The sequence below is a fragment of the Martes martes genome, assembly GCF_963455335.1.
Source record: "Martes martes genome assembly, chromosome: 3".
Lineage (NCBI taxonomy): Eukaryota > Metazoa > Chordata > Mammalia > Carnivora > Mustelidae > Martes > Martes martes.
In genome coordinates, this window is record NC_137890.1 from 55517873 (window position 1) to 55537544 (window position 19672).

Consider the following 19672-nt stretch of genomic DNA (forward strand, 5'->3'; position numbering starts at 1 on the left):
GATCTCTCTCCCTCTGTTAAATAAATAAAATCTTAAAAAAAAAAAAAAAAGAAAGAAACCCAAACTCTAAATCTGTAACTTATTATCCCTCCCTATAAAAGTCTAGGATAAAAACCATCCTGCTGAGACACTCTGATCTCAGATTTAGGGTGCTTTCCCTATTGAATAGCCTGAACAAAATAATGTGTGTGTGTGTGTGTGTGTGTGTGTGTGTGAGTGAGAGAGAGAGAGAGAGGATGAGGGGGAGGAAGAGGGAGGGAGAGAGAGAGAAACAGGTGGAAAGCTATTCTGGTTATGCACTAGCCATGGTAATCATATAACCACATTCTATTTGTTTGAAGTGAGTCAGTAAGTGTAGCCTATGTCCTACGTGGAGGAGAGGGGTACTGGGCTTAGCATTCCGAAGATTTTGAAGGAAACAGAATCAAAAAATTGGAATATGAGAAAGAAAAAGAGATAAAGAAGGAAAGAAAGATTCTAAAACCACCCCAGAGTTACAGCCAATGGCACCAGTGGGAGATGTCTAAGAAGATAGGCAGTAACTCACACCCTTGTTCAGGTATTTTCTCAATGTAAGTATTATAGTTTTAATTTTTCTTGCCTGGTGGAATTTAAATATCACATAGAAAGTTCATCAAGATTCAAATAGTACTATAGCAGGTGAAACATATTGGCTTCAGTCTGCCTCCTTGCACAAGAGATATTGGTTACATCTGTCTGGATATGGAGAGGAATTTTTATCCTAGCATTCCTCTTCCCACCACCTGCCAATCCCACCACCACAACTCATATAGAAAGCACTGTTAAGCGCACTTTGTAAATCCTCCTTGACCCACACTTTATGCTGAAAAGAGAGAGGGAGGCTTTAGTCATTGAGGGAAGAGATTCTTGGAATAAAGCCTCATATAGTGAACCAACATAATGAAGACGCTGAGTCAAAAGATTTGCAGTAATTGCTTCATTTATAAGATGTCAGAAGAAGAGAAAAATCTATCAAAAACAAATTCACATTAGAATTAAATAAAAAATGCCCAATTATAACTCTTGTTATACTAACCGTCAATTCTTCCTCTGGGTTCTTAACAGCTATTGGATTCATGATTTACAAAGAGGCTGCTTGACCCTAGGGAAAGCAATTAACATCCCTTTCACCACAAGGCATTTGTTGCTCAAGGTTTCTGAAAGCTGGGAAGAATTGTAAAAGAATCAATAAAATAAAATCGATTTTAAAGTGTGATTTACATAATACTTTTTAGATTCAGGCAATATGAAAAATTCTGATTATCTTAGTAATGAGGGGGTACATAGGAATAAAAGCATATACAATGATAAGTAACTGCTAAGGGTTTTCTCCCCAGCCACAGTTAAATCTGAGCCTTGAAGCCAGAAAAACAGATAACAACAGAGCAGAAATATCACCAACCACTCTCTCCTCTCAGAAGTCATTCCATCTTGATCAGTTCTGTCCTCCGAAGTCTAGCTTGTTTACTAGTCCCGAGGAATTATAAAGATGTGTCCACATGGGTCAGCTAGTTACAGAGCAAAGACCCAGTCTTATTTATCCCCACACAGAGCTGAAACTGTGTGCGCAGTGAACAGGTTTACTTGACACTTTATTCTCTTAGTTTAACAATCACAGAAGAAAGATGGCGCCTTTCTCTCTGGATACTTGGTAGGCAAACGCTGTAGAAATCCATTATCTCTAGGAGTAAAAACAATTAGGCAATCAGCCAGTTGCAAATCTGGGGGCTCCAGTTTTAATGGGCCATGCAGGCTCTTCCTGATGGGTGATCAAAGATGTTGTAGGGAAAATAAAAAAGAACTATGGCTTTGGGCTTGAGGGACGAAGAGGAGAGAGCCTGGGTATCAGAGTATTGCAGGTGGATTACAAGTTGCTCTCCCTGAGGTACTCAGAGATAGAGAGAGATTGAGCACAAGCAGGGGGGGAAGCAGGCAGAGGGAGAGGGAGAAGCAGGCTCCCTGTTGAACAGGGCTTCCTGCTGAGCGGGGAGTTTGCTTCTCTCTCTGCCTCCTGCACCCCCTGTTTGAGCTTGTTCTCTCTCTCTCTCTGCCAAATAAATAAATAAATAAATAATTTGAGATTATGTATTTATTTATTTGGCAGAGAGAGAGTGAGAGAGGGAACATAAGCAGGGGGAGCGGGAGAGGGAGAAGCAGGCTTCCTGCTGAGCAGGGACCCCCCCCCCATGTAGGACTCGATTCCAAGACCCTGGGATCATGACCTGAACCAAAGGCAGATGTTTAACCAACTGAGCCACCCAGGTTCCCAATAAATACAATCTTAAAAACAAAAACAAAAACCCTGCAGTAAAGGGATGCCTGGATGGGTCAGTCGATTAGGCATCTGTCTTTAGCTGAGGCCATGATCCCAGCCTGCATCCTGGGATGGAGCCCCTCATTGGGCTTCTTGCTCAGCAGGGAGTCTGCTTCTCCCTCTCCTGCTCCCCTTGCTTGTGCTCTCCCTCTCTCTGTCTCTGACAAATAAATAAATAAAATCTTTAACCCACTGAGCCACCCAGGCGCCCCAATAAATAAAATCTTTTTAAAAATTGCAGTAGAGGGACGCCTGGGTAGCTCAGTTGGTTAAGCCGCTGCCTTCGGCTCAGGTCATGATCCCAGAGTCCTGGGATCGAGTCCCGCATCGGGTTCCTTGCTTGGCAGGGAGCCTGCTTCTCTTGCTGCCTCTGCCTGCCTCTCTGCCTGCTTGTGTGTACTCTCTCTCTCTCTGGCAAATAAATAAAATCTTAAAAAAAAAATTGCAGTAGAATACATATGACACAAAATTCACCATCTTAATCATTTTCATGTGCACAATTCAGTGACATTAAGTTCATTCACATTATTGTTCAACTATCATCATCCATCTCCAGAATTCTTTCACCTTGCAAAATAGATACTCTGGACTCATTAAATAGTAACTCGTCATTCCCTCCTCCTTTCACTCCTGGCAACCACCATTTTACCTTTTTTTTTTCTACCATGTTTTATGATGTCAGCTACTCTAAATACTTCATATAAAGGAATTGCACATATTTGACCTTTTGTGACTGGCTTGTCTTCCTTGCCATAATGTCCTCAAGGTTCATCCATGTTGTAGCATATGACAGAATTTCCTTCCTTTTTTAAAGCTGTCTAATATTCCATTGTGAGGTGTGTGTGTGTGTGTGTGTGTGTGTTTGTGTGTTTGTTTATCCTGTCTTCTTCCCATGGACATTTCTGTTGCTCCCACCTTTTGGCTATTGTGAATAATGTAGCTATGAGAAAAAATATTTTTAAGCTCTGATTGAAATGATATATAATCTTTTTCCCCCTTTCCCTTTTCCTGTTGGTTGGAACAGGCAGACATTGTGGTCCACCATGTGTAGAAAAGGTCAACACCCCAGAAATAGTGAAATTGTAAGATGGAAGAACCCTTGGCCCCCAGCTACTTCATGCAACAGAGTCAACTCAGCTTTTTACATGGGGGAGAACTAAAAATTACACTGGCAAAGAAGCTAGAGCTTTCCTCACAGAAAGGAGACTTAAACTGAATTGTCTCCACTCCACACATTGATGGGGGAGCCATGTACTTTCTTTAGATAAAATTGTCACCAAACCCTGCCTGTGAAAACCCTACCCATAATGTTTATGTGTTGAGGGTAGGAAGTCTGATGCATCAATATGGAAGCCCCTAGATTTTGCTCTTAGCAGGAATGTGGACATAATTCCTCATTGATATTCAGCACATGTGGCTTCTCTGGCTTTGAAATCTGAACACTAGTGAGGGTCCATATGTTTAATATGGTGTTTTAGGACTTACTGTTATTTGTGATTTTTGTCTGAGTACTCTGACCAAGTATTTCAGTGCTGTATCTTAACCACAACTTTATTTGATATATAAAGTATGATACCAAAGTCTTGGTAAACCTATCTGAAGACAAATTGGATTTCATTGGAACAATGACAAATTAAATTTTCTCATGCTTTATTTAACACTTGAGTGCCAGAGTGATCCCTAACAGACAATTAAATTGACTTACTGAGAATGAGGGTTTCTTGTAGACCACAGCCCCCATATGTTACATCATACATGAGGCACTTAACACAAGCAATTCAACTGAATTATGTCATCTGTCAGACAAAATACACCCAGAGTCTTGTCTGAACTCCCAGAAGAAACAATGCTCCGTGTGTGCTCGCTTGTGTACTTTGTGTCCTGGTACTGAGTTATCACTGGTCACATGGTCTAACCTGCTACACAGCAAGGAATCACAAAGGCCCATCAGTTCTACCTCTTGAATATATCAATATGTGTCTTATTCATCTACTTCTCTTCATCTCTGTCGCCACCTTCCTAATCCAAACAACCCTTCTCTTCCACTTGGATTAGTGCAATGATGTCTGAGCTAGGCTCCTGGTTTCCATTCTGACCCCTTCCAATCCACTTTTTTCCATAGCAGTTAGAGGAATCTTTGTAAACATGTAAAGCTAAGGGGTCCCTGGCTGGCTCAGTCAGGAAAACATGCAACTCTTGATCTCAAGGTTGTGAGTTTGAGCCCTGTGATGGTTATAGAGATTGTTTAAAAAATACAAACCTTGAAAAATGTCAGTCTGACTATTCTGTATTCAAGCTTTAAAATTTTCCTGCAAGTTTGGGATGCCTGGGTGGCTCAGTTGGTTCAGCTCCTGACTCTTGGTTTTGGCTCAGGTCATGATCTCAGGGTGGTGAGATCTAGACCCGTGTTGGGCTCCACGCTCAGCACGGAATGTGCTCGAGATTCTCTCTCCCTCCCCTTTTACTTCTCCCCAGCTTTCTCTCTCTCTTTCTCTCAAATAAATAAATAAAATCTAAACAAACAAACAAACTTTTCTGCAAGTTTATATTTGATTTAAACAAGGCCTCCAGGGTCTTGCATTGCCTGATCCCCCCATTCCCTCTCCAACTGCCTCCCCACTCAACTGCTGAGCTCTGCCCATGGGCATCCTCTCTGTTCCACAGACACAAACACACAGGTCCTTCTCCCGCTAGGATTGCAGATGCCACTACCTTTTTCCAGAGCACTAAACGACTAAATACGTTAAACACCAAGCTAACAAACAACCCCAAACTCATCACTTCTGAACAATTTTACTACTATCTGTGCCCTTGAACTTATTTACGTCTCATGGATCCATATGGTGAGTACTGTACAGTGGCATGCTACTCTGCATTTCATCCAACTCTGCACTACAAATCAGGCAAACGCAAGAAACCAGGGCTTTTTCTGGAGGTTAGGAGAAGCCAGCTGTGAAACATTTACTAGCATGCCCCCACTACAGTAAATTCTTTTTGTGCTTCCTTTCAATTATTTGACCCAATATAATTAGTGCAGTTACCAAATAGTTTCCATGTTATAGTGTTAAATCCTTTTGATTTGTTTTCTCATCTAGTCATATAAGAACTCTATGAGGTAGGTATAATCACCCCATTTTATAAGCTAGGAAATAGGTATAGAGATGATAAAATAAATAGGTGACTAGCAACAAAACAATGACTTGAAAGTATGTTTGACTTCAAAGTTCATGTTCAACAATATGAAAACTATTTTGGGGGGTATTTTTTTAAGATTATTTATTTATTTATTTGACAGACAGAGATCACAAGTAGGCAGAGAGGCAGGAGAGACAGAGAGAGGGGGAAGCAGGCTCCCCATTGAGCAGAGAGCCTGATGCGGGGCTCAATCCCAGGACCCTGGGATCATGACCTGAACCGAAGGCAGAGGCTTTAGCCCACTAGCCACCCAGGCACCCCCTGGAGTATTTCTTTTTTATTGTGCATAACTGGGGAAACAAAGACTCTCCCAGGCAAGATGGGTATTCTGTGGAAGAGAGAACTGAGGAGGTGAAGGGAAGTACAGGGAAAATTTAGAAATGGGTATTTAGGAGCACCTTGCTGGATCAGTAGGTAGACCATGTGACCTCTTGATCTCCGGGTTGTGACTTCAAGCCCCACGTTGGGCATGGAGGCTACTTAAAAAAAATAAAAATAGAAACAACTAGAGATGGGGTTTTATAGCTTGGTATGACACTGAAGCAAAATTCTCTACCCATGGGATGCCTGGGTGGCTCACTTGGTTAAGCAACTGCCTTCAGCTCAGGTCATGATCCTGGAGTTCCGGGATCAAGTCCCGCATTGGGCTCCCTGCTCAGTGGTGAGTCTGCTTCTCCTTCCAACCCTCCCCTTCTCATACCCTCTCTCCCTCTCTCTCTCTCGTTCTCTCTCTTTCAAATAAATAAATAAATAATCTTAAAAAAAAAATTTCTCTACCCATGACATCACTAATGTAGGGGAAATCTAATGGTCACATTTCAAAAGTCATTTGTAAATTTTGAATGAAAATCTTCTTTTTTTTGATGATTGGAATCACATATTTCACATCCATGTTTTTGCTTAAATTCCAGCTAGTTAACATACAGCACAATGTTAGTTTCAGATACAGAATTCAGTGATTCATCACTTACATGCAACACTCAGTGCTCATCATAGCAAGTGCCCTCCTTAATGCCCATCACCCATATAACCCATCCCCTTGCCCATCTCCCCTCCAGCAACACGCAGTCTGTTCTCTGCAGTTAAGAGTCTGTTTCTTGGTTTGCCTCTCTTTTCCCCCCTCCATGTTCATTTGTTTTGTTTCTTAAATTCCACACATGAGTGAAATCATGTGGTATTTATCATTCTCTGATTGACTTATTTTTCTTAACATAACACTCTCTAGATACATCCATGCCATTTCATTGCAAAGGGCAAGATCTCATTCTTTTTTGTGGCTGAGTAATATTCCAGTGTATTTATAGACTACATCTTCCTTTTTTTAAAGATTTATTTATTTATTTGAGAGAGAAGAGAGAGAGCAAGCATGAGCAGAAGGGGCAGAGGGAGAGGGAGAGAGAATCTCATGCAGACTCCCTGCTGAGCACAAGTCCTATGCATGGCTTGATCCCACAACCCTCAAATCCTGACCTGAGCTGAAACCAAGAGTCAAGTGCTCAATCAAGAGTGCCACCCAGGTGCCCCAACATACCACATCTTCTTTATCCATTCATCAGTGAATAGACATTTGGATTCTTTCCATAATTTGGCTATTGTTGATAATGCTGCTATAAATATTAGGGTGCATGAAAATCTTTAATTAATAACCAACTCAGAGGCACCTGGCTGACTCTGTCAGTAGAGCTTCCGACTTTTGATCTTATGGCTGTGAGTTTGAGCTTCATGTTGGATGTAGAGATTACTTAAAGAAAATAAAATCTTTTTAAAAATTACCAATACATAGTAAGTCTAGTTTATTTATTTATTTATTTGACTGATAGAGATCAAAGTAGGCAGAGAGGCAGGCAGAGAGAGAGAGGAGGAAGCAGCCTCCCTGCTGAGCAGAGAGTCCGATGTGGGGCTCGATCCCAGGACCTGGGATCATGACCTGAGCCGAAGGCAGAGGCTTTAACCCACTGAGCCACCCAGGCACCCTGTAAGTCTAGTTTATTAAGGAGTTCTATGGGATACATTATATGTTAATAAAAATAATTTAAAAAAAGAAGAAGAGTTCTATGGTTGTGTTCTTCACCTTGCTAGAATGTTTTTGAGTATGAACAAATAGAGTCTCTGGCCTGGAAAAACACTGGGCCCATGTGATAGGGCCAGGGACAATATCCGCGAGTGGACTTAAAAGCAGAAAGAGTTAAGATCCCCAGAAAAAGAAAGACTTGAGACGTAGCTTTCATAACACAAGGAAAGTCATTATAGGTCCTCAGCTAGTTTCTGTGCTGGATGCCTTAAGGCTCTACTTGCTTTAGCACACTTCTTGCAGAACTTTCTAGAAGGTGTGGGTATTACAAAAAAATGCAAAAACCTCAGCAGTTAAAGATTTTTAAGGGGGGGGGCGCCTGGGTGACTCAGTGGGTTAAAGTCTCTGCCTTCGGCTCAGGTCATGATCCCAGGGTTCTGGGATCGAGCCCCTAGTTAAGATTTTTAAGGGGGGGCGCCTGGGTGGCTCAGTGCGTTAAAGCCTCTGCCTTCGGCTCAGGTCATGATCCCAGGGTTCTGGGATCGAGCCCCTAGTTAAAGATTTTTAAGGGGGGGCGCCTGGGTGGCTCAGTGCGTTAAAGCCTCTGTCTTCAGCTCAGGTCATGATCCCAGGGTTCTGGGATCTCTGCTCAGCAGGGAGCCTGCTTCCTCCTCTCTCTCTGCCTGCTTCTCTACCTATTTCTGATCTCTCTCTGTCAAATAAATAAACAAAATCTTTAAAAAAAGAGAGAGAGAGATTTTTAAGGGAACAAAAGAAATGCAAAGATGAACAGTTTCTACCAGACCAGGAATAGCCTAACCACATCAGAGACAATAAATCAATGGTAAAACTCCGAGGGCTGTTTCAAAAGTAAGCAAGACCCTGCATTCCTTATCTGAGAAAATGAGCCAAGACCCCATCTAGTTTATACGGCTCTCAGAGCATGTCCAAAGCCCCATAGTTAACTCTGCTTCATTATCATGTTCAAGTCTCTGCCCCAGGAAGAGCACATGCTTCTCTGACATAACACAGGATGCCTACACTGTAGGCATGTTTTCCAAGTACACCTGTGCAAACCTATTCCTGCCTTGATGTGCAGTGACAAAGCTCCATCCCAAACCCTAAATAAACAGAAACCATTCACCCCTTCTCGGGGAGTCACAGCTTTGGAAGTTATTCCCCATGATCTCCCTATTTGCTGCCAATAAAGGTTATTTGACAACTCTTCTTGGTATGGTCTCTACCTTAACTCACCCAGGAACTCAAGCTAGTTTGGTTATAAGACTCAGCAACTGTTAATATTCTAATTCTCTCGGCTCACCTTTAGCATCTCCTCTAATGACAGTGTTGATTATACCATAGTGGCTACATGACAGATTTATGGTATTCTGAATTTATAAGGCCCAGGGGAATTCCTACTGACTTCTTGGGAAAAAGTTCAGCCAGCAGTTCGTTCTTGAGCCCTCCCTCCTTGATTTGCATTTGTGCCTTAAAAGATTTAATAAGAACATGACTTAGTCAATCATCTGGGAGAGTAGAAAACTTTGAAGTTATATTTTTGGGCACTGAACCCTGTGTGTCTGAATGATCAGTTTTATCTGTCAACTTGACTGAGCCTGTGGTTGCCTAGATATTTGGTCAAACGTTACTCTGGGTGTGTCTGTCAGGGTATTAATGAATGGATTAACATTTGAATCAGTAGACTTTATAAAATAGATTGTCCTCTCCTGTGGGTGGGGCCTAATCCAATCCACTGAAGCCCTAAATTAAAAAAAAAAAAAACGTTCAGTAGAAGAGAATTCCCTTTTTCTGCCTGTCTTCAAGATGGGACTTTAGACTCACACTAGAACTCACACCATTAGTTCTCTTGCCTCTCAGGTGTTGGGCCTCAGACTGAAGTGTGCCATAGGCTCTCCTGGTCTCCAGCTTACCAACTGCAGGTCTTAGAACTAACTTTCAATCTCCATAATCACATGAGTCAAGTTCTTCTAGTAGGTCTCTATTCTTGTCTCTCTATATAATTTAAATTAAATCTCAAACCCAAGAAGGAGTCACTTTGCCAGGCTAAGTTCTTAAACTGGGACTGAGTATGTAACCTAACTACAGTTTCAACCCCCCTCAGAAATGGAGTTTTAACTGTTCAGTCAGGAATTACTTGGTGGGCACCAATGGGGTCATCTGTCACATGAGCCCTCTCACAAAGTAAGATCAGATGATCCACCTAATAAGGCCTCCTGCCCTTCTTCCTAAGGGAAGCAGCTGGCCAGGAACAATTCTTTTTTTCTTTTGCTAATAACTGCCTTGCTCTACCCTTTTATTTACTTATTTGACAGAGAGAGAGAGAGAGAGAGACAGGAACAGGAACACAAGCAGGAGGTGGGAGAGGAAGAAGCAGGCTCCACGCTGAGCAGGGAGCCCAGTGAGGGACTTGATCCCTAGACCCTGGGATCATGACCTGAGCCAAAGGCAGATGCTTAAGTGACTGAGCCACCCAGGTGCCCCTGGAATTGCTCTCCAATCTGATTTAAAGATGTTAAAGACTCTAGAGTAGTAAGAGAATGCTGAGAGTCCATTGTGTTACTGGGCTCTAGAGATACACAGAATACCTGCATCGACTATGCCTAATTGACCACTTATAAGAAGCAAGGACCTGGGTGACTGTGTATATGATACACTCAAACATTTTTGGGAAACTAACAAATCCAATGAAATTGGCTGGTTGCTCCTAATGTTGCTGGACAGAGCGGTGAAAGAAAAAGACAAGCTCAGGGATTTGAACTCCCAGCTCAAGCATGCATAAAGGACCAGAAAGCTAAACCCATAAAAGATAAAGAAGATAAAGACCTTTATCTCCTGTAGCTGCCGGGCTGAGAGGGCTAGAAATCAAACACAGATATTCATTCTGGGACTGGCTGAATTAACCACACAGGTTGAACTCCCAGACTCAAAGGGTATATTTAAATGAGGGCATTGATCAGAAAGGATGGGATCCTGTGTGTTTGGAATGGGGATGTGTGGGAAGACCCAGATGAGGATGGAGCTGGGAACGCTGAAGCCCTAGATTCTGAGGAATCTTCTTTGCCAGTAGAAGTGGCCTTCCCACCCCCACGTAGAAGCAGCTTCCCCACCACCAGTGATGTTGTCCCCTACATCCCCTAACCTCCTCTGAGAAGATTAAGGAAGACATTGTGATAGCTTCCCATAAGGCAGTTGTCTTCCCCTGCAATGCCAATTCTCAGGACTCACCATTCACCACCTCTCTTTGCTCCTAGACCTATAACTAGATTCAAGTTCCAGCAGATCCCAAGGATGAGGTACAAAGTATGGACCCAGGAGAAGTGCACTATACTTTGAAAGAACTACTTAAGTTTTATTTATTTTTTTTTGAAGATTTTATTTATTTGAGAGAGAGACTTGGAGAGCATGAGTAGAAGGAGGGGTAGTGGGAGAGGGAGAAGCTGACTTCCAGCTGAGCAGGGCTCAGTCCCAAGACCCTTGGGTCATGACCTCAGTCAAAGGCAGAGATTTAACTAACTGACTGAGTCACCCAGGTGCCCCAGTGTTATAATTTATACAAGTAGCAATCCAGGGAACATGTGTGTTTGAGAATGGATATTAAGGGTGTGGGATCATGGTGGAAGGAACACAAAAAGGAACACAAAGTAGGATTAGGCCAAAATTGTTGCTACCTGGCATATAACGGGCCCTCAGGAAGGTGAAAAACCTAGCTGAATCCTAATACTTTTTTGGTTTCCAGAGTAAATCTGTGACTCTGGTTCACGGCATTAGTTAGGCAGTAGTTAGGTTCTAACTAGATGTCTGCATTTCAGGATTTTCCTTTAGCACTGCGGCTCTTGTTCATGCCACTTCAAAGAATGAAGGGGTAGACCTGACAAAAAGTGGTGGGTGTAACGGCCTATTTAGCCAGAGCGATTCCGTCTGGTTAAACAATGGCCTCGTTGTTTATACAGTAAAACTTAAACTGTCCCTGCCACCCCCCCCCCCAGGGGACTTACTTAAAACAAGTCCTGGAAACTAGTCCCAGGTAACAAAGCCCAAATACAAGGGTGGATCAGGCCAGGTGGAGGTATTCAACCAGTGGGGCGCATACTGTCTCCCTAGCTACCAAGGAGTATGGGCCCCACCCTTTGGGTGCCTTTTGGGCGCCCATTCTGACCAAGGTGATAGGCTAGTTCAAATATCTACTATAGGGTAAATTGTAATTCAATTGGTCACTTATGTGTGACCTAGCAGGACTATGCAGCTTTCTCTGTGTTACAATCCTATTGGCCCCCTGTGCATGGCCAGGCCCAACCACATGGCCTTTGCCCTTAAAAGCTAGTCTGTAAGGCAGAGAGAGGTTGCCTCTTTGCAAGAGACGGCCCTGGCTGGTCAGCTTGATTCTCAATGTTTGGCGCGAAATAAAGCTTTGCTTGACCTTCGCTTTGTATCAGTCTCGCTCCTTTGGCCATGGACCCAACAGTGGGCAGCAGAGTGGATTATTGGGCCAAAGTACAGAGCTCCCGAAGAGGGAGGGGACCCAAGGGGCTTGCCATTTTGGTATTTAAATCTAGGGGTTTTTAGGAGATGATGACTGTGCTGTCTTAATCTGATTAACCCTTCAGGAACCTGTCACCCAATCAGGTTTTTGTTCACATGCTCATCTACGGATCAGATAGTTGTGAACATAGGGAAGAGTGGAGGGCTCCTTCCAGCAAGGTGTAGAATAAGACGATGGGATCTTTTTCCTTTTAAGGGTAGTTTCCTCTTCTAAGACGGGAGCCCTTTGCTCCTGTCTGCCTTTCTTTGACTCTCCTCCCTTAGCTGGAGGCCAGCAAAGGGAGAGTCGGGGTCAGCTATCAGGAAAATCAGATACCTGTCCGGACAGCACCGTAAAACAAAGCTACAAGAAGTTGGATCGAATCAGACAGGCCCAAGACGAAGGCCAGAGACCCTGATCAAGTAAGCGAGAAAAGGCGTGAAACCATGCTCCCGAAGAAATCCAGTCCCCAAATAATAAATATTCCATCCTCTTGTTAGTGACTATCAATAAAGGATAGAACCCCAAACCCCCGGCCACACAGCTCTCCCTTGGGCTTGCCCACTCTCACATCATCACTTTAATTAAACTCTTCACCGGCACCGCTTAACAACTGTGTCTGGTCCGTCCTTGATTTCTTTCTTTTGGGGAGACTAAGAACCTCCAGCAACATCCTGGGGACATGCAGGGTGAAGGCCTCAGGGCCTGGGGGTCTCTCCACTTCACCTGGAACAACAGAGCCATTGTCCATTTCTCTCACAGCTCATATGCATTCCTCCTCAAGCTGGAAGTTTGAAAAGGACAGATGAAAGGTTGTTCTTCGTTCAACATTTTATGAGGATGGGGTGCTAAATAGTTTTTTCTTCTTCCCTATGTATGTATGTATTTAGTAAGCTTTATGCCCAATATGGGGCTCGAACTCAGGACCTGGAGATCAAGAGTCGCAGGCTCTACTGATTGAGCCAGGCAGGCACACCACCCTATGTAATCACTTTAAAAACTTGCCCTTTTCTTTTTCTTCTCTAGCCATTTCTTCTTTACCCATTTGTTCTCTCTCATTCCATGTTTACACACACCCATAGTCATTTTAAGTCTTCCCACAACCAAAGATCAAAGGTCTTTTTTCTTTTTTAAAAAAATTTATTTGAGAGAGAGAGAGAGAGCGTGTGCAAGAGAAAGCACAAGTTGGGTTGGGGGAGAGGCAGAGGAAGAAGGAGACTCCCTGCAGAGCAGCAAACCCAATGCAGGGCTGGATCCCAGGACTCTGGGATCATGTTCTGAGCCGAAGGCAGACACTTAACCGACTGAGCCACCCAGGCACCCTGAATCCTTCAAAGTCCATTACTAGGGTGCTCCAGGCTACATTATTTCCGTTTCCTTATGGTCTCATATTTCATTTTATTCCTTCTGTTTGATCAAAGCTCAAAGAAGCTCTCTTCACCCTTTATATGTTTTAAGGCCTTTTTGTAAGCTGTGACCCAAGTGTAACCTTCCTTTTCAACCCATGCCTGGTCTCCCATCTTTCCTATTAGTTTTCACAGCTGATGACAGAAACCTGACAAATTTTTCTGGCTCTATGCTGCGCAGGCATGGATTTTCCTCGATTATGTGCATCTTAGAGATGTTTGATTCAATACCATTCTTACATTTTGCTCTTTGTTTCTCTTTCAGCAAATGTTCATTCAGCTAAAGCCCATTGAAATCTGACAATGTGTCAAGTACTGTGCTAGCTGTTGTGGATACAAAATGAATAAAACACTGTTTCCACCTAGGAGGAGCTCTAGAAAGCAAAGGCAGCATGTAAACATGTATACAGTAGCACAGGGTGATAAGTACCACACTGTGATGTGAAGAAAAACCAACTTCCTCTAGGGAATTTAATAAAAGGTTTCCTAGGAAGTGACATTTCTGTAAGTCTTGAAACCCAAGTAGGAATTTGCCAATCAGAGGACAAGGGTGAGAAGGAGAGTAAGGGGGGAATACGGCATCCATCTATGAGTAAAGGGCATCCAGTGTGCAGAGGCTCTGAAATAATTGAGGGCCAAGATCCCGATGTGTTTGGGGGAGGTCTGACAGTTCCATGTGGCTCCATGTGTAGATTGAGCGGCAGGGATCATACTGAGAGGGCCTTCGAAGAGAACATTGAATTTAATGCTAGAGGCAAGAAGACAAAGAGTAAACTGTTTAAGCTGGGGGAGTTTGACAATCAGGTTTGTCTTACAGTTCTACTGTCCTTGATCTAATTATATGGACTCCGCGTTTGTGTTTTGGAGTCTGAAAGGAATGTGCTCTGCTTGTTTAATTGGAAGTGCTCAGGATAGCCTGTCACCTGAGACACTCCTTTTTTTTTTTTTTTTTCCTGGTCTACAAACAGCATCTTTTTAATATTCCCAGGGCTACGCTGTTTGATCCCGGCGCCCATGTGTGCTAAAATTCACTTACTCTTTTTATTATTCCCTTCGTGTCCTCAAAAATGTTTCTTCTCTCTTGGCCAGGGTTGGATACATACTGACAGCTTTTGTCTCTTTGAACCCCATTTTTCTGTTTTGACGCTGCCTGTCTTCACTTATGCTGACCTGGTCTTTAAATGTATTGTGGACATTTTGTTTTCATCCTACCCTATGTCTTGATCACTCAGACACAACCAGCTACAATAACCACACCCACTCAAGCAAGTGCCTAACTAGGAGGTTTGTCCGGCCCGGCGTGCCGTACCGACGGTGGCAGCGCGCAGACGCAGTTCCCGCCTCCCGGCGGCGTGTTTCTCTTTCCGGGGATTCCCTGTATCTTGGCGGGTGGACGCGGTTTCTTCCTATTCCGCCTCTGGCAGAGGCACACAGTGTTCTCCGGTCCTTTGCACCGCAGGCCCCCAGCTTCCGGGCAGCTGCTCCGGTCCGCTCGCCTCCACCCGCAACAGACCCATGGCGGAACGTGGGGAACTCGATCTGACCGGCGCCAAACAGAACACCGGAGTGTGGCTGGTCAAGGTGTGTTCGTGCGGCTCCGGCTTGCGCTCCTTTTACTTAAAGTAGTTTGAGTGACTTGAGACTGTCCCACTCCGTAAGCCTTTTAAAGTTCTCTATGGCTGTCTCGTTAGAGCTACAAATATCTTCAGAGGCAGGAGTCGTGCAGACTAGTTTGCAAGTGAGGCAGTTAGTTGAGGGACGCAGTCTTTGAGACAATTAAGAGTCCGAACCTGCCTGGAACGGATTCCTTTGCCCACCATGTGTGGTTTTTCTGGGGTCCAGTGCTGATGTTCTCCGACTTGAGTGGTGTACTTTACCCCAGATTGAAGAATATTTCTGTGTCTCCTTTTGGTGACAGTGATTTCAGTCGTGAGTCTATATAAGTAAATTGAGTATCTGCTACCCGTACAATCTTCTTGGCCAGAAAGTAGAACGGGTCCCTGTGTACCCTTAACGTGTTCTTTTAGGTTGATGGCCCTTATTGGAGTTCTCAGGATAGCTGAGAGAGCTCTGAACTCGCGGAAGGAGAGGCCATTAAACTGGAGTGTTCTTTTAGAGTGTTTTTTTTTGGAAAGGCAGCAATCTTGATTAGCCCTGAGTAGCACAGTATTTTGTGCTCTACTTTTTTATATCAAGGAGTGTTGTCTCTTAGGGGAGTTTCATGAGACATATTTGTGTTCAGAATGTGATCATGTCAGTCTTTGAAGTAGGACCTTTGGTTTTTTTAATTTTTTTTTAAACTTATCACATGGCTGAGTTCTCATTAGTTAAATCTGGGGGGCGCTTCCTGTCCACCTTTCTAAGAAAGATCCCTTATGATCAGTTGCTGTCATGTCAAACTTGTATTATATTTTCAAAGCACTTGTTCCAGTCTAAATTGATTGTATGTTCATGTGTTTAGTGTTGGTTACCTCCTCCTCTCTAGTGTGGGTGCACTCACATTCTATGAGAATGGGATCCTTGCCTGTCCCAACCAGAATTGTGTTTGACACATGATAATTGGTCACCAGATAGGGAATGAATGAATGAATGAATGATTTCTTATTTATTATTTTTCAACCCCAGCTTTACTCTCTGGCACTCATTTGACTTCTCAAGGCTTTATCAGTATGTCTTAACAGGCTGGGGTAAATTTCCCCTAAGGCATTTCTCCTATTGCATGCCAAATGGAGGAGAATCATTAGGGAGAATTCCTTTGCAGATTGAAAGAGCTTGAAAAAGTGGTGGCACTTGAGATAATGCATTAATTCTTGAAGCACAATAAATGCTCAGTAAATATTGTTGGTTGGGTGGGTGGACAGAGGCATTAACAAAGTATATTATGGAGAGTGGAAAAGAAATGGAAGACTGAAAATGCATATTAACATGGTGTGTCCTGGAAAACAAAGGAGGTTATTATGCTTAGAGCAGAGGGTTTGTGTAAAAAAAAGTTTGGGACCATATACTCATATTATCATATTATGAAATGGGGATATCTTAACTTTAGTCTGCATCAAGTGAGGGTTTTGAGTAAGGCAAGGATGCAAATAATTCAAGGGGAAAAAAAAAGTTTGAGAGGAAGATAACCAGAGTCAAAATTAGAAAATTATCACAGCATCATAGGATGTGATAATGAAGTCTGGCGGGGTGGGGGTTAGGGAAACTTTTTCAGTGAAAGTTGTCAGGATTTGGTGACTGACTATGTGAGAATGTGAAAGAATATAACCTAAAATGAAGTTAAAAAAATAAAATGAAGTTAAAATTTTTAGTGTTCTCTCATGTGTGGGTATTTGAAGACATTTTATCTCTTTGAAAAGAACTCAAGCGGATGACTTGTTCTTGTTTTGTAAAGGTAGTTGTTAGAGTATTTACTGTTTACAGTATCACTGTTTCTTCTTACCAGCTTGGCATACAGTATATCTTCTTTTTCTAATCTTAAGTATTATCAGAAAGAACAACAACAACAAAAGCACACGCTCACAGATAGATCTTTCCAGGGTTTGAAAGGACGTTCTTGCCAGTTCTTTTTCTTTGACAAATTTATCTCTGAAAAATGACAGAATTGCTAGCAAATACTTTCTGCCCTAAAGTCCACTCCTGTTCTTTATTTGATAACTTTTGTTTCTGCTTCATTAGAGACCCAGTAGACTACAGGGTTTGATTTGCATAGCTGTCAGATAACTTGAACTTGTTTCATTTGCAGTGGACTTAGTATCCAGTGTGATTTTCATGCCCATACGGGAGCATATTTGGATTTTCATCTCTGAATTATGGGAATAAATTATAGGACAACATCAAATTGTAATAGTCAATTTTTGTCTTTCTTTGCATGGTATTAAAATACAACATATTAGAAAGTATGTCTTTGTTTTTATCTAGGCAGAATTTTTGAACAGAATTACTTACTGATTTCACGTCTTTTCTCTATATGTTCGTCTTTCTCAGTGTAGGAGCACTTGGGTGGCTCAGTCGGTTAAGCATATGCCTTTGGCTCAGGTCATGATCCAAATCCTGGGATCGAGCCCATGTCAGGCTCCTTGCTCAGTGGGGAGCCTACATTGTCCCTCTGCCTGCGGCTCCCCTGGCTTGTGCTTTCTCTCTGTCAAATAAATAGATAAATAAGTCTTTAAATAAATTTTAAAAAGGAGACCCCCTCAGACCACCCCAAATTTCTCATTATAAATAATACTTTGAGTTCTGTTCTTTGAGGAGCGTTTGCTGCAAAATATGTAAATTTCTTCTTAAAGAATCTCAAAGTTTATGGGCCATCTTGTACATATTGTATTAATTCCATTACTTGAAAGGTATAAAACAGGAGAAATACAGTAAGGTATAATATATATGTAAGATTGCTGAGCATTTGAGCAGGAAACTAGTTGCTTTTCTGGCTGGAACAGGGAAGATTTCATGGAGAAGCTGACATTTAAGAAGATCTTATGGAGTTGATTAGTTAGGAAAAAACTTCCCAGAAGGGCTGGGGAGAACTAGAGGGTTCCGAAAAAAGCAAGTATAGAAGATTCTATCTCAGAATATCCAATGCTTGTACTGTTCTGGCTTAATAAAATGCCATTTCTGAGGTTTTTGAATATCTTAAATCTGCAAGAGGTTGATTATCGAAATAAGCTTTTTAAAAAAAAATATTTTATTTATTTATTTGACAGAGCGATCACAAGTAGGCAGAGAGGCAGGCAGAGGCAGAGGAAGAAGCAGGCTCCCCGCTGAGCAGAGAGCCAGATGTGGGGCTCAATACCAGGACCCTGAGATCATGACCTGGGGCGAAGGCAGAGGCGTAGCCCACTGAGTCACCCAGGTGCCCCCAAATAAGTTTTTTTTTTTTAATTACTGTTTTTCTTTTTAAATTTTTAATTTTTTTAAAAAATTTATTTATTTTTTAGAGAGAGAGAGCGAGTGAGCACAGGCAGACAGAGTGGTAGGCAGAGGCAGACGGAGAAGCAGGCTCCCCGCCGAGCAAGGAGCCCGATTTGGGACTCGATCCCAGGACGCTGGGATCCCGACCTGAGCCGAAGGCAGCCGCTTAACCAACTGAGCCACCCAGGCGTCCCCCAAATAAGTTTTGATAGGTAATAGACATAATTGGATTTAACTTTATGATAGATACCATCTGCTAAAAACATAAAGTCACAGTTTTTAACCTTGTTAAGGAGCTAGTACTTATAGTTTGCATTACCCTGTTCTGTTGCTCAGTCTGTGCCACTTTAGTTTGCCAACTAGTCACGCTATTACTACCCAGTTTATACCAAATCATGATTTAAAAATTGTAAAATATTTAAAAATATTTTAGCATAGTTCTGTTGAATGGCTCCCAATATTTAGACTTCTGGAAAAATCATCTCTAGTTATGGCTGCCTGGAGGGTAAGGTACATACATGATGGGGAAGAGGAGGAGATAAAGTTAGTAAGGTTATTAGGAGTGGTGGGATTTTTTTAAGTAATGAGTAGCATAGTGAGGCTTGAATTATAACAAATGCCACCTCCTTTTGGGGAAAGAACAACTGGAGGTTTATTTATTTTAGAGAGAGAGAGAGAGAGAACACGAGCAGGGGGAAGAAGGGCAGAGGGAGAAGCAGGCTCCCGGCTGAGCAGGGAGCCTGATGTGGGACTCTATCCCAGGACTCTGGGATCATGACCTGAGCCGAAGGCACACGCTTAACTGACTGAGTCACCCAGGCATCCCCAAGTGGAGGTATTAAGAAGGCCTGAATAGGTCTAAGCCGACCCTTTCTAGCCAGCAGAAAGTTGTTTCTAACCCAGTCAGCTTTCCTCTTCTAGGCATTTTGACTAATGCTTGTTGGAGGAAAGGATCAAGAAAGACAAAAAAGGAACTTAGTTTTCATATGTACCAAGTATTTTATACAAAGCAAACCTATGAAGTAGATACTAAATATCTGCATTTTCCAGATGATGAAATTGAGGCTTAGGGAGGTTATCTTAGCCAAGTAAGGAACAGTGTTTCAAATTTAGGTCTGTTTGGCTACACAGCTCATGCCAAGAGTAGGAAATATCTTTTTTCCAGCTTAGGTCTCTTTCATGAGTTATCTCCCTGGGGAATAGAGGTGCGTGAGGACTTCATTGCTTTGTTTCTTTGAGAGAGAGAAAGCGCACGTAAGAGGGAGGGGCTGAGGGAG

General features: G+C 42.6%; 1 protein-coding gene across 1 annotated transcript in view; it reads left to right on the plus strand.

Moving 5' to 3' along the window:
- The first annotated feature begins 14839 nt into the window (after positions 1 to 14839).
- Positions 14840 to 19672, plus strand: part of GTF2F2 (general transcription factor IIF subunit 2) — a 152097-nt gene continuing 147264 nt past the window's right edge. Inside the window, exon 1 of the mRNA XM_080798281.1 lies at positions 14840 to 15068. Coding sequence (XP_080654407.1) covers positions 15003 to 15068 — 66 coding nt within the window. The 5' untranslated portion in view covers positions 14840 to 15002. The remainder of the gene's footprint in view (positions 15069 to 19672) is intronic.